Raw genomic sequence first — 15,286 nt, forward strand, 5'->3', positions numbered from 1 at the left:
GGACTTGAACCGTAGTTAACTATGAAGGAGTTCAGTGCCTTAACCACCATATCACTTGCTGGCCCAGCATGCATAGGGAGGCCTCCAAATACAAACTCAGGTCTCACGTGACCTCAGCATTGTGGAGTATTCTGTTATAGCTGTGCTGCCATGGCTGACTGATTAGTAAGCCACTTTGCATATATTTCAACTTTGGAGAAATGTCTATTCAGACTTTTGCCCAGTTTTTAATTTGATTAGTTGTTGTGGCATGGTAAAAGTTCTTCTATATACTTGAGATATCAACCCCTTGTCAGACATACGGTTTGCAAATGTTTCCTTTCATTTAATAGGTTGCTTTATCACTCTATTAATTGTGTCCTTTGATGCACAGAAGTTTTAAATATTAATTCAGTTCCAGTTGTGTATTTTTGCTTTTATTGCCTGTATTTTTGGTGTTTCATCTAAGAAATCTTTGCTAAAGCCATTTTTATGAAGTTTTCCCCCTTATGTTTTCTTTTAGTAGTTTTAGTATTTGGTATTATATTTATGTTTTTAATCTATTTTTAATTAATTTTTGTATATGGCATAAAATAATAATCCAACCTCACCTTTTTGTATGTAGATGTAGAACTTTTCCAATCATGTTTATTGAAGAGACTCTTTTTCTCATGGAGTGGTCTTGGTGCTCTTCTGAAAATCATTTGACCATGTACACAAAGGTTATTTATGGGCTTTCTATTACATTGGTCCATATATCTATCCTTATGCCAATACTATACTGTTTTGATTACTGTAACTTTATAATATGTTTTGAAATCAGGAAATGTGAGACTTAAACTTGGTTCTTTGTTTTTAAAATTGTTTTGGCTATTTGGGGTCTTTTGAGATTCCATGTGAATTATATGGTAGATTTTTCCATTTTTACAAAAAGTGTCTTTGGGATTTTGATAGGAATTGCACTGTATCTAAGATAATTTTTGATAGCAGTGATGTCTTTTCATATTTAGGTATTTGCCTTGGGGCATGTGTACTCACCAGATAGAGACAGAGAAAGAGGAAAAGTAAGAAAACACCCCTGGGGAGATGGTCACACCCTATGATCCCTCTCCTCCAGTCTTCTATTGGGATTTTGGGCACATGCACACATGTGCCCAATGTGATTTTCAAGCTGTCAGGTTTGGGACTTGAATCACATAGTCAGCCATGTGGATTCCAGTGCTTTAACCTCCACACCACCTGCTGGCCCTGTTATGACCCACTTAAAACATGGACTTTTTCACCTTATTTTTATATGTTTAAATGAAGGGAACTTTGACTTAGAATAGCATTTTCTTTTTTTGCAACTTACATCAAATAAATGTGAAGTCAGAGAAATGAGATATTATGTACCTCCTGATGGAAGAACTCATCATTCCCTCTGAAGTAGGCTTGGTGAAAAGATGAATTTTTCTAGATTCAACATAGTCATTTATAGAAAATACAAAGAAAAAAATATTTATTTAATTTTATTAATTTATATTATTTTCTTGTTTGCTACAGGGCAGGACACTCACCAGAGAGGGACAGAGAGAGAGAGAGGGAAAGTGAGAAATTAAGCTGCCAGGTCTGAGACACAAGCATGATCAGCCATGTGGGAGTCCAGTGTCTTAGCCACCACATCACCTTCTAGCCCCACAAAATATTTTAAGCTACACTGTGACGTGCAATTAGAATAATCTAGACTGTATATTTTCTCAAGGAAAAAAAATTGGGTTTCTACAACAAATACATTTAAAGGAGAGAAACAGAAAGAGAGGAGAAAGGAAAAATGAGAGCCAGCAACAGACAGAGTGAGCCTCCAAATTAAAAGAAACAAAACATATAATTAACCAATTGTAATGTAATTTAATTGGATCCTGATTCACATAAATGATGTGCAAAAAATGACATTTATTGGAGCTGGCGGGTGTTGTAGTGGTTAAAGGCACTGGACTCCCACATGGTGGACTGGAGTTCAAAAAACAAACAAAAAGAATATGATGAACCCTTACCCATTACCAAGCTTCAAAAATTATCCTCTCATAGGTACTTATTTCTTTTATAATCTCATCTGCTATCCTTTCTCTACATGATTCTGAAGCATTTTCTCATATATAATTTCATCCATGATTTTTTTTTTTTTCCGGAGAGGTTTTTATTATAGGGTGCATGTGCTCGCCAGAAAGACAGAGAGTGACAGAGAGACAAAAAGTGAGAAATCACCCCCCAGGGGGGGATGGCCATGCCGCAATCCCTTTTCCTCCATTCTTCTCTTAGGATCTTGGGCATGCCCACACACATGCCCCCCGTGAGTTTAAGCCACTGGGTCCGGGACTTGAACTGTGGTTGACTACATGGGAGTTCAGTGACATAGCCATTACACCAACCGCTGGTTCCCATCATATTATTCTTTGCATTGAAGTTGAGTTTCCTATTACTGCTTCAGTTTTGGAATCTTGATTCTTACAGGAAAGGAGTCTGTAAACTAAAGAGAGGTAAAAAAAGGCAGCTAGTGAATACATCATCACATTCCAATGTGTACAATTTTAAAAGCTGTATCATCTGTAAAATTGAGGGCATAGTTTGAAAACACGGACAATTTCCTGTCAATTTTCCCTAAATGAAATCATCAAATGTTTTCATATTTTATTTTGGAAAATGTGCTCTGTCAGAAAATACTTATGAAATGAGATGCATGTCCCTTTTTTAGTTATATACTGAATTCTGAAACACATGTGCATTTTTTTTGAGAAGTTTTTGTTATAGGGCGTGTGCGCTCGCCAGACAGACAGACAGAGAGAGACAGAGAGACAGAAAGTGAGAAATCACCCCCCAGGGGGGATGGCCATGCCACAATCCCTTCTCCTCCGTACTCCTCTCGGGATCTTGGGCACGCACGCACACGCGCCCGGCGTGAGTTTTAAGCCACCGGGTCCGGGACGCGAACTGCGGTTGACTACGTGGGAGTCCAGCGACATAGCCATTACGCTAACTGCTGGTCCGTATTTTCATATCTGTACTTTTTCAAAAATCATTTCCTCAGGATCCTGTTAGTATGACTGGTGTTCAATTTCCACGGTTGTTCAGTTTAAACTACTAATTGAGGTAAAATGAACTTTGGCTGCTGCCTTAGTCCACTTGGGCTGCTGAAACAAAATCTTAGACTGGATAATGTAAAAATAGGAAAAAAAAAAAAACCCTCATGGTTCTGGAGCTCGAGGTGCCAGCAGGTTCAGTGTCTAGTCATGGCTTGGTCTCTGCTTCACAGATGGCACCTTCTAGCATGTCCCCACATGGCAAAAGGGCCAACCAAACAAGCTCCCTGTGACCTCTGCAGAGAGGTTACGAATTTCATTAATGAGGAAGATATCCTTACGCTCTAATCACCTCCCAAATTGCCCTGCTCTCTCTGAGAAAGTTACACGACATAATGAACAACAGAAAGATGTAAATTACTACTAAAACATAGAATGTATTTTATGTTTTTTTCCAATCCAAAATTTAGTACTTAGAATTCCTAATTTCTTCCACCCTAGGTACTTTTTCAATCTTATTCCACCTTAATTAGCCTTTACCACAGCTTAAGGTAACAAGGGAGCATGAACTGAGAAAACAGGAGAGAAGGTAAGGCATGGCATATCTAAACATATGCATTCCTTCCTTGGAAAATGTGCACTTTTGTTTTCTGCCATGCCAGAGCTTTTTACCAGGAATTGAACTGATACAGAAAGCCAGATGCCAGACTCCAGACTTCACCTCCGTGGTTTTGTTTTTGTTTTTGTTTTTTTTAATTTGCTAGAGGGAGCATGTGCTTGCCAGAGAAAGACAGTGCAACAAAGAGGAAGGAAGCACTTTCCAATGGGCATGCTCACACTGTAATCTTTTTCTCTTCTGTTTCTCCATTTGGTCAGGATTTGGGGCACGCACACACATGCACCTGGTGCATTTTTCAAATTGTGGAGGCTAGGATTCAAACTCTTCAGATGTCATGTGGAATTTGGCTTCCTGAACCACAGTGGTCAGTAGGCCATAAAATACAGTAGTTGAGAAAGCTCTGATGAACTTACAATAATTATTTTTACTCATTTTTCTTCTCTCCAATCTGGCAGAGGAAGGGATAAAAGGTTGTTAATATTTACTCTCAATTGCTCAAGGCAGATCTTAGTTGCAGTTTGATAATTAAGTTTTTTTTTTCTTTTTAGCGTGCCTACTAATGTATACCCCTGTGCAAAAGGGAAAAAAATAAGCTTTGTTCTCTATTTAATAATGTAGGATCTAACTTATCAGCAGTAAATAAAGTGAGAAAAGATAGATATAACACTTTGCTGAGTGACTTACTATAGTGTATCTCTGCCAACAGATGGACAGGTTCCCAGCACCAGTGGCATAGACAACGAATGGAATGATAGTGCTGTATGCAGGTGAGAGATGAGAGTGGCTCAGACTGGGATGGAGGCAGTATCTACAGTGATCAATAGTTTCTTGATACATTTTGGTGGTTGAGTGAATATGTTTCCTGGTTTAAGCATAGTTTTTTGTTTTGTTTTGTTTTAGGTTTTTGCTATGGGGATGTCTACCTGCCAGAGAGACAGAGAGGGAAAGTGAGAAATCCACCCCTCCCACCCCCCGAGGAGAATGGCCATGCAATAATCCCTTCTCCTCTTGGGATTTTGGTCACACATGCACATGTGCCTGATGTGATGTTCAAACTGCTGGGTCTGGGACTCAAACCATGGTCAGGCAAGTGGGAGTCTAGCACCTTAACTACCATGCCACCTGTTGGCCCTCAAATGTAGATTTTGAATAAAAGAATCACAACTACTTCATGTTTTCATTCTGAGGAACTGAAGGATGGAACTTATAACAACTGAGATGGGAGAATAGAAGTGAGAAGGCTGAGAAGTGACCCCAGAGAAATGAGAGAAGATAGAGAAGGCCAAGGACTGAGCCCTGGGCAGGTAACATTGAGACACTGGAAAGAAAAGAAGGATGCAGCAAAGGATACTGAGAGGGAGCAACCACTGCAGTAGAAAGAAAATTGAGTGTGATGTCTTGGAAGCCAAGTGAGGAAAGCTTCTCAATGAGGATGGAGATATCAAGTGTTCCATTTACTGCTGATTGGAAAAGGGTGAAGTTCGAGAACTGACCATTAGATTTAGTAGAGATGTTCCTGTGAATAACTTTGCTGGTGTTGGAGGTAGGGTGTTGGTAAGATCTGAAATGGGCTACAGCATGGAGGAGAGAAATCGGTGGCAGTGTTTTAGTCTGTTTTCTGTTGCTATAACAGAACACCTGAGACTGGGTAATTTATAAAGAAAAAAGATTTACTTAGCTCATGGTTCTGCAGACTGAGGAGTTTAAGATTGGGTGGCCACATCTGGTAGCTTCTGATAATGGCCTCATGCTATACCAAAACATGGCGGAGAAGTGGAAGGGAAAATTCAGTGGGCAAAACGAGAAAGGCAACCTCACTTTATTTCAACTTATTTCTGTTCTTGGCGTGGGGTTAAGTTGCTGGACTTCCACATAGCGGACCACAGTTCGAGTCCTGGACCTGGCAGCCTAAAACTCGCACTAGAAGTGTGTGTGTGCATGTCCCAAAGGGATTGTGGTATGGCCATCCACACTCGGGGATGATTTCTCCTTTCTCACTGTCTCTGTCTCTCTGGCAAGTGCACGTCCCAAATAGCAAAAACAAAACAAAACAAAACAACCAAAAAAACCCCCCACAACAACAACAAAAAAACCCCAAACAACTTACTCTTGTGGTAATTACTATAGTTCACAAGAGCAAAAACTCACTCGGTACCTTAAGAACAGCACCAGTCCTCCCATAGGGATGAAGCCTTTATCATTCAAACACATTTCACTAGGCCCTACCTCAAAAGTTCCACTTCTGAACATTGTTGCATTGACAATCAATTTTGAGTTTCAGAAGGGACAAGCCATTTCCAAACCATATGAATAAATAACTCTTCAAGGGGTTTTATTCCAATGAAGGTAAAGAAATGAGATAGCACACAGAATTTGGGTCAAGAATTTTATCTGTGAGTCAGCCCCATAGCCTAGCCGTTAAGGAAGCCAGATTCCATATGGCCAACTCCATTTCAAATCCCAGTTCCAAGTGCATGGAAAGCATGTTGGGCACATATGCTTGTATGCCCACAATCCTGATGGGAGAGAGGACTAGAGGAAAGAGAACTGCACATGTCCCATTGGGAGGTACTTTCTTTCTGGTGAGTGCATGCACCCTTTGGTAATGAAAGAAAACAAAAAATAATGGATTAAATAAAGCATATTTGTGTGCCGAGAGAATGATCCAATAAGGGAAAAAATAATTATAAAAGGGCAGCTGCTAGAGTGATGTCCTGGAATTAGGTGAGAGGTGTGGGATCGGGTGCATGAGATCCACAGGGAGAAACATCCATAACAACAGTTCTCGAGTTGTGGCTCCTTGACCAGTGGCATCACCTGGAACTTGTTAGAAACGCAAATTACCAGACCTTTCTTGAGTTTCTGAAACTCTGGGCTGGGGTCATGCAATCTGCTTTGATAAGCAGGTGATGATTGAGAAGTATCCCCACAGACGGTAAGGAGGGAGAATGGGACAGAATTTGAGGTAAGGAGACGAGGGGTCTTTGAAAATTCTCAACTCCAGCTTCGGTTTTGCCTGTGAAAACATAGATGACCAGCAAGTGCTTGGTGGTTAAGGTGCTGGATCCTACACAGTCAACAGTGTGGTTCAAGTCCCAGACCCAGTGGCTTGAAGAATACACCAGGCAAGTGTGTGTATGTGCCCAAAATCCAATGGGAGAATGGAGAAGAGATTATGGCAAGGCCATTCCCTCTGGGGTCTGAGGGTGATTTCTTTCTCTGTCTTCTTCCAGTAAGCACATGTGCCCTATAGTGAAAAACAAAACAAAAAACAAAAAGAAGGAACTATGGGGCTAGCAGGTGGGATGGGAGTTAAGGCCCTCCCTAGACTCCCACATGGTAAACATGGTTTGAGTCCTGGACCTGGTGGCTTGCTTTTCCATTTTCTCTTTCTCTCTCATCTCTCTGATGAGCACATGTGTCCAATAGCAAATATAAATAGTAATAATGATAAAAAAATTTAAGAATTTTTTTTTTTTTTTTTTTTTTTAACTAGAGTCACATGCTAAATGTGAAAATGGTGGAGGAATTTGGGAAAGCTGATGAGTTTTAAGTAGGAAAGAAATACAATCAGATTGTTATTTGTGTTTTATTTGTTGAACTTGTGCTAAATACAAGGAACAGAGGACCATACACACCAAAATGATAAAAGACATGGCTCCTGGCTTTAGGGAGACTTACACAATAGGAAAGTTAGATATCTACACCTGAACAACAGCTCTTTAAATATTTGAAGTTCTCACAAAAGTCTTTTCCTTTTCAGATAGATTTTTAAAAATAGTTTTTATTTAATTTTACTTATTCATTCATTTATTTTAATTTGATGAGAGATGGACAGAGAGAGAGAGAGAGAGAGGAGAGGAAGAGAGAGAAAGTGAGAAAGCAAACCGCGAGGTCCAGGTCTCGAACCACGGTCGGCCATGTGGGAGTTCAGCACCCTTAACCACCATGCCATTTGCTGGCCCCTTAGATTTTTTTGCTATAGGGTGCATGTGCTCATTGGAGACAGAAAGCAAATCACCCACCAGGGGGTAGGGCCATGCTGCAATCCCTTCTCCTCTGTTCTCCTCTCGGGATCTTGGGCATGCATGCACACACACCCAGTGTGAATTTAAGCCAATGCGTCCGGGACTCAAACCATGCTGACTACCTGGGAGTCCAGCAACGTAACCATTACACCATCTGCTGGTCCCTCAAAGTCTTTTCTTAAATGGTCAGATATATTCATTTAGCATTACTTACGTGGCATGGTTTTCCCAGTCTCTTCACCCTTCTATTGGTGCTTTTCAGGTCAATGTTCCCCTGAAAGGTTGTGCCGACAACTGAATACTATCCCAGACATAACTAACTTATCAGAATTTAATGCCAAGAATCAGATACTTTATGCAGTGTTCATTTGCTGCTATGAAGCCATATCTCCTCTGCTTTCCACATCTTATTGTAAATTGGACAAGTTAAAGGAGTGGATTCATATGAAAGAGCTTGAACACCACAGAAAGATAGGAAATAGAAAGGTGATCTTTTGATTCAGACCTCAGAGGTTATCACTAAATTTCTTCCCAGAAACCTCCTATGATTATAAAGCATAAATACGCTATTAAAAACCCACATGAGGGACCAGCAGGTGGTATGGTGGTTTGGGCACAGGACTCTCACATGGCTGGTTCAAGTTCTGGACCTGGCGGCTTAAAAATCATGCTGCATCTGTGCCCAAAATACCAGAAGGAGAATGAAGAAGAAATTATGGAGTGGCCATCCCTCCTGGGAGGTGATTTCTCTTTTCCTCTCACTGTCTCTCTCCATTGAGTGGACGTGCCCAGTGGCAAAAAAAAAAAAAAAAAAGCAAACCCACAAGAAATGCACACTTATCTTACTCTGCATGTTTTTCTTAGTTCCATTTCTATAGCAGCACTTCATACTAGTACATAGAAAAATACATCTCTGGGGACCAGCAGTTGGCATAATGGCTATGTCGCTGGATTCCTATGTAGTCGACCACGGTTTGAGTCCTGGACCTGGTGGCTTAAAACTCAGGCTAGGTAGTGAGTGCCCAAGGTCCCAAGAGGAGAATGGAGAAGGGACTGCGGCGTGGCCATCCCCCTGGGGAGTAATTTCTCGCTTTCTGTCTTTTTCTGGCCAGCCCACGTGCCCTATAACAAAAACCTCTCAAGAAAAAAAAAAAAATCTCAGATCTTTTGGACAACTGTATATTATCTCTGAATTGAAGTTCCTTATTTAGACCACCCCATGACACAGAGAATTTTAGTCATTTCAAAGCTTTTACCTAATATAAGCAATTCCAGCAATGCACTTAGGTTAATATGTGAAATGTTTTCAGTTATCAAATGTAATCCTTCTGTTCCAGTCTTTTTCAATCATTTTTAAATGTTCAATTCTGTATATATTCAGGCGGTCACTTTAATCAATGTCAAATGCAACAACAGATTATAATACCAGTAAAAATTTCTAAGAAGGTGCAAATCCATTAATTAAATAAGGCTAAGTCATTAAGCTAGAGATTTTCGTTGTATGTCCCCCACTCATTAGGGAAAATGTTCAAAATTGACCATGATGTTCACTTAACTTAGTAGCTTAAGAAACAAATACTGTACTATCAGATGTGAGAAATGTTCCAGAAAGTCTTCAGCAACATTCAAGCATGAAGTATGTTTAAGGTCCAGCTCAAATCTTAAAAGTTACCATCTTTGGGACCAGCAGTTAGCATAATGGCTATGTCACTGAACTCCCATGTAGTCGACTGCGGTGCGAGTCTCAGACCCGGTGGCTTAAACTCATGCCGGGTGTGTGTACATGCGTGCCGAAGATCCCAAGAGGAGAATGGAGGAGAAGGGATTGCGGCGTGGCCATCCCCCCTGGGGGGTGATTTCTCGCTTTCTGTCTGTCTGGCGAGGGCACGCGCCCTATAGCAAAAATCTCTCAAAAAATAAAAAAAAAAAAAAAAAGAACGGAGGAGAAGGGATTGAGGCATGGCCATCCACCCTGGGGGGGTGATTTCTCACTTTCTGTCTCTCTCTCTCTTTCTGGTGAGCGCACGCACCTTATAGCAAAAACCTCTCCAAAAAAAAAATAATAATAAAATAAAGTTAACATCTTTATTTATTTATTTATTCTTGAGAGATTTTTGTTATAGGGCACATGTGCTCACCAGAGAGACAGGTGAGAAATCACCCCCACCAGGGTGAGGTGGCCATGCCACAATCCCTTCTCTCCTGGGATCTTTAGGATGCACATACATGTGCTCAACATAAGTTTGAAGCAGAAGGGTCCAGGATTTAAACTGCAGTCGCCCATGTGGGAGTCCAGCAACCTAACTTCTACACCATCTGCTGGTCCTAAGTTACCTTCTCTACAAACTTTCCTCTGATACTGCCTATCCTCCCCCACTCCCCATTCCCAACTTCATCATAGCTACCATCCGATGGCTGCCCTGCCCCTACTATGAGCAAGTTCTACACTAGCTGTTCTACGGAGAGCAGTCAGTTTAATTCTCCCAGTAATACTGCAAGGTAAGAATCATATCTAAGCTTCTCCCATCCCTCATTCCCAACACCCAGCTTCATTCTATAATATGTATGAGAAATGTTAGGGGCCAGCAGGTGGCATGGTGGATAAGGTGCTGGACTCCCACATGGCCAAACATGGTTAGAATCCTGACCTAGAAGCTTGCTTTCTCTCTTTCTCTTTTTCTCTCTGGTCAAATTAAAATAAATGAATAAGTAAAATTTAATAAATAATTTTCTTTTTGGAGAGGTTTTTGCTATAGGGCGCATGCACTTGCCAGACAGAGAGAGAGACAGAGACAGAAAGTGAGAAATCACCCCCCAGGAGGGATGGCCACATCATAACTAACCCCTTCCCCTCCATTCTCCTCTCTGGATCTTGGGCATGCACACACAGGTGCCCGGCGTGAGTTTTAAGCCACCTGGTTCGGGACTCAAACCACAGTCGACTACATAGGAGTCCATCGACACAGCCATTACGCTAACTGCTGGTCCCAATAAATAACTTTTTTAAAAGAGAAAACAGGTTAAATAACCTGCCCATCGTAAGTAAATGGAGCAGCTAGGATTTGAAAGTGGGTTTTGTCGACTCCAAGACCTTCTCGCCAGTGCCAGGCTGTCGGTGTCGTTTAAAGCACAATGATATATGTGGCTAGCTGAGATGACTGCCATCTGCACGTGGGCCTTCCTCATGGCATTTACCATTATTTGTCTTCAGGCCTTACCACTGATGGCAGAGCTTCATTTCTCTGCTTTTAAATAAAGTAGTTCTGACTTTTCCAAACCTCATGGGGCCCATTAAGGGAACTTACTGTTATTTGTGCAAAGGGGAGACATGTTACTAGACAGGGCAGAAAGTGATGAGCAGGAAGCAATCTACTCTCAGGGAGTGGAGGGGGCTGGTATTTACCATAATTAGAAGCAGCTTCTCAACATAATGCAGTTGAACTCTCTGGTAACTTAGGTTACCAGGGCCAACAAAACGGACGTTAGGTTGTGACTTACGGTCAGGATTTGCGCATCAGTTGCAAAAATGACACCCTAGTACTTACCAACAGTTTTTATACTAGGAAGTCAGGATAAGGCATTCATGAAAACGTTAGTTGTGTCCATCTATAACTCAAACGTTGTGGTCACGGGTAGAGAGATGACAAGAATACTTATTCTACATTACGTGAATTGGATAGTAAAATAGGCACTTGTGAGATGGTGGGTAAGGGCCTCTTTCTAGATATTACTGCCCCTAAATATGCTTGAATATAGTCACCTCTATACTTCTTCCTTATCTTCCTTACTTCAAAATTTTGACTATAGTTGTGTCCTTTCTTCTATTTTAAAATAAGATGACAGGATAAACGATCTAGTTTCTTCAAATAAAAAGTGAAGAATGCAAAGAGAAGAAAGAATTTAAGATGAATACCAGTAAAATACAGTGTAAGGATGGTGATTTGATCACAGTGTTAAAAATGAGACAGGAGAAAGAATAAACCTGAACATTTTATTGTATTAAGAAATTAGTGGGACCAGCAGTTGGAGTAATGGCTATGTCGCTGGACTCCCATGTAGTTGACAGTGGTTCAAGTCCTGGACCCAGTGGCTTAAACTCAAGCCGGGTGCATGTGCGTGCCCAAGATCCTGAGAGGAGAATGGAGAAGGGATTGCAACTCGGCCATTCCCCCTTGGGGGTGATTTCTAGTTTTGTTTCTCTGTCTTCCTCTGTCTTTCTCGTAAGTGCACACGCCCTATAACAAAAGCTGCTCCAAATGGGGGAAAAAAAAAGGAAAGAAAGATGGATGGCTGGGGCCAGCAGATGGTAAAATGGTTGTCACTGGACTCCCACATAGTCAACCAAGGTTCGAGTCCTCGTCCCCATGTCTTAAACCCCACGTTGGGCGCATGTGTGTGCATGCCCAAAGTCCTGAGAGAACGGAAAAGGAATTGCAGCCATCCCCTGGGTGGGGGGAGGAGGGTAAGTTTTCACTGTCTCTGTGTGTCTCTGGAGAGTGCACGTGCTCTATAGCAAAAATCTCTCTCAGAGAAAAAAAAGCAAGAAAGGCGACTGGATCAGGAAGTTGGGAGAACTTTCTGACAGCAAGAACAATGCCCAGCTGTTTTAGCCTTGACATTCTCAATCACCTACTAAGAATCAGGGAAAGACTAAGTATATATTACCTATGTTATAGTATAGTGAAAACCATCACAGTTTACAGTCAGAGAACTCCATTCAAATTCATTCAGTTCTCGCTAGGTCTCTAATGGGTGACCCATGGAACCCAGATGATTCAATGTTAAGGTTGAAGGGCAACTGGCTTATTTCATTGTTTACAACTAGCAACTCACTTTGAAAGTCTCACAGACACATTCACACAGCCTTCATAGATGCCATAGAGTACAGTGAAAAGAAAGTAACTCTGAGGGGAAAAGATCTCCCAGTGATAGAAAACTTAAGAAAATGAAAAGCTTCCCTTTAAAATTAACAATAAAGAACACAAGAGAGTTAAAAAGCAAGCTTCCATTTTTTTATTTTATTAAAAAAAAAATCACCAACTCATAAAATAATGCATCAACTCATACAAAGGAGTAGAAACAAAGTCAAATATTAAAATTTAAAATACATATGTGTATTTATTATCTTGAACAGTTTAGCTTTTAGACTACCTCAATTAAAATACAGCTTTTCTCAGAAAGCTGTTGCAAACCCAGTAGTAATACTGTTCTGACTGTGTAGTCAATGATCCCCCTTTTCTCGAGCAGGATGAAGATGTAACTCCTTTAAGCAACACTCTGAATATTGCCATCTTAAATTTTGCTTTGTTACCAGAAATAGCGTTCTCAAAAACAGAGAACTAAGCTTTCATGACAACCTTACGATTTGATTATACATTGTAGAAAAAATGTGAAGATAGAAGATTTAAAGAAAATAAAAATTGTCCAGTATCCCTCCACCAAATACAATAACAAAAGATTATAGATATATTTCTAGGCTTTTAATACATTCACATAGCATTTAAAAACAAAACTAGTAAAATGCTTACAGACCCTTCTGTTTCGCTTCATATTATATAACAACCATTTTTTTAGGGCATTAAATATAGAAAACATGACCTTTAGCTGGCTGCTTCACAATGTAATTATAATTAAAACATCTTGTACCTCCAACTGTTAGATATTCAGATTGTTTTCAAAATTTGCTATTGTAACTTCCTTCTTTATACATAATTCTTTGTATGTATCTCTGATTATTTTTTCCAAGAGAAATCCCTAGGATTAGAGCACCCAGCACAAGGTGCACACGCATTTCTAAGCCTTTTGATGCACTTTACCAAACTGCCCTCCAAGAAAGACTGTACCAATTTACTGTCACATCAAGCAAACACCAAACCAAAGAGACCCATTTCTTCCTTCTATTCCTTGGCAACATAAGAAAATGGACATGACCCCCCCACCCCACGTCATTCTTGCAAATTGAACAGGGGAAGGACAGATGATCTCTTCTTGTATTTTTCCTTAACTATAAGATTTTTTTCCTCCACATCAGTCTTTTGCTTTTCTTCTGGGGTTTGAAGCAGCCCAAGTCTTCCTAGAAGTCTACCACATGCAGTGTCTGATCTCAGCACAGGTTCTTCGTTCACAGGCGAGGGCATGAAAGCTGCATGCCTTTCCCGGGTTTTTCCTTTTCAAGTTAAGCAGGAATTCTCAGAAATAACTGGAGTTAGAGAGTCTTCTTTTCTACTACTTTAATGTCTTGGTAATAAAACAGAAAACTGGGCCGTATTCTAAAAGGAAGAAAACGGGGAACAGACAACATACGCTATTGGCCGTGGTTTTCACAAGTGGGCGATGCTTGTTAAAAACCAGATTTTAGTTTTACAGATTAGAGTGAATACTCGTGGAATATACAGTTTAAATGAGCTTTGAAGATAATTCTCATGTTCACCACTTTAAAAATCACTAGACGTGAGACTTTAGGTTTCGCTCTAACTCTTGGTTCTGCCTCCCTTTCCTGTACAGTGAGGTTTAGTGCTCATCTCAGATGACTGTTCTGATGATCACTTTATTTGACAACATTACTTTGAAGATATAAGAAATCCTGCTTATTACTGTTTAAGACACATTTCATACCTACCCCCGGCCTAGCTAATTGTTTATGCAACCTCTATCCCTTATACTTAACCCACTGTAAAATAAATAAATCACTGAAATTATAATGTTGTATTTCCACACAGAACAGAATATTCATCATCATAGTACATCTTTAGGAATCTTAGTAACCACAGTTTGACATATGAATAGAATAGTGTGTGCTCCCTAAGTGTTTCTAAAAAGAATTAGTGAATGACTGAATGATACACATTTCAGTGCATAGTGGAATAAAATAATCATGGAATAAGGGATTTTTATTTTATTTATTATTATTTTTTTAAATTAATTCTTTTTTTGTAGAGGTTTTTGCTATAGGGTGCATGCACTCACCAGACAGACAGAGAGAGACAGAGAGACAGAAAGCGAGAAATCACCCCCCAGGGGGGATGGCCATGCCGCAATCCCTTCTCCTCCATTCTCCTCTCAGGATCTTGGGTACACACGCACATGCGCCCGGTGTGAGTTTAAGCCACCGGGTCCGGGACTCGAACCATGGTCAACTACATGGGAGTCCAGCGACAATAGCCATTACGCTAACTGCTGGTCCCAAGAACAAGGGATTTTTAGTATGATGTTCCTTAATGCTACAAAATGGAGCCCACAATTCTCATTTTTGCCTACATTAGCAGTTTGTCATTAATCTCAGCTTAACATAGCTGTCCTTAAAATGGAACACCCCCCCCAAAAAAATTCACTTATTTTTAGCTTAAACTCACACTGGGCATGTGTGCATGTGTGCCCAAGATCCCAAAAGGAGAATGAAGGGATTGGGGATTTCATTCCCTATTTCAATCCCTATTAGGGATTTCACTCCCTATTTGTCAGAATTTGTTTCCCTTTTCTTCATAAGAGCATTTCATATCTTGGGGCCAGCAGGTGGCATGGTGCTTAATGGTGCTGGACTCCCACAGGGCCAACCACAGTTTGAGTCCTGGACCAGGCCGCTTGCTTTCTCACCACACCCCCCA

General features: G+C 40.6%; 1 protein-coding gene and 1 long non-coding RNA gene across 15 annotated transcripts in view; one reads left to right on the forward strand and one right to left on the reverse strand.

Annotated features, from left to right (window-relative positions):
- Window positions 1-15,286, forward strand: part of LOC102501121 (uncharacterized) — a 99,141-nt gene that overhangs the window by 45,143 nt on the left and 38,712 nt on the right. For 10 of the 14 annotated variants that reach the window (XR_003547599.1, XR_003547597.1, XR_003547602.1 and 7 more), the window contains 2 exons: window positions 4,361-4,421; window positions 4,842-4,958. This is a non-coding gene — a long non-coding RNA (uncharacterized LOC102501121). The remainder of the gene's footprint in view (window positions 1-4,360; window positions 4,422-4,841; window positions 4,959-15,286) is intronic. The other 4 variants (XR_003547606.1, XR_003547605.1, XR_003547604.1 and 1 more) reach the window with 2 other exon arrangements.
- The window catches only part of MTAP (methylthioadenosine phosphorylase), a 46,445-nt gene continuing 43,839 nt past the window's right edge, over window positions 12,681-15,286 (reverse strand). The window contains exon 8 of the mRNA XM_006167019.3: window positions 12,681-13,951. Coding sequence (XP_006167081.1) covers window positions 13,913-13,951 — 39 coding nt within the window. The 3' untranslated portion in view covers window positions 12,681-13,912. The remainder of the gene's footprint in view (window positions 13,952-15,286) is intronic.

Source organism: Tupaia chinensis, unplaced genomic scaffold, assembly GCF_000334495.1.
Source record: "Tupaia chinensis unplaced genomic scaffold, TupChi_1.0 Scaffold144450_1, whole genome shotgun sequence".
NCBI lineage: Eukaryota > Metazoa > Chordata > Mammalia > Scandentia > Tupaiidae > Tupaia > Tupaia belangeri.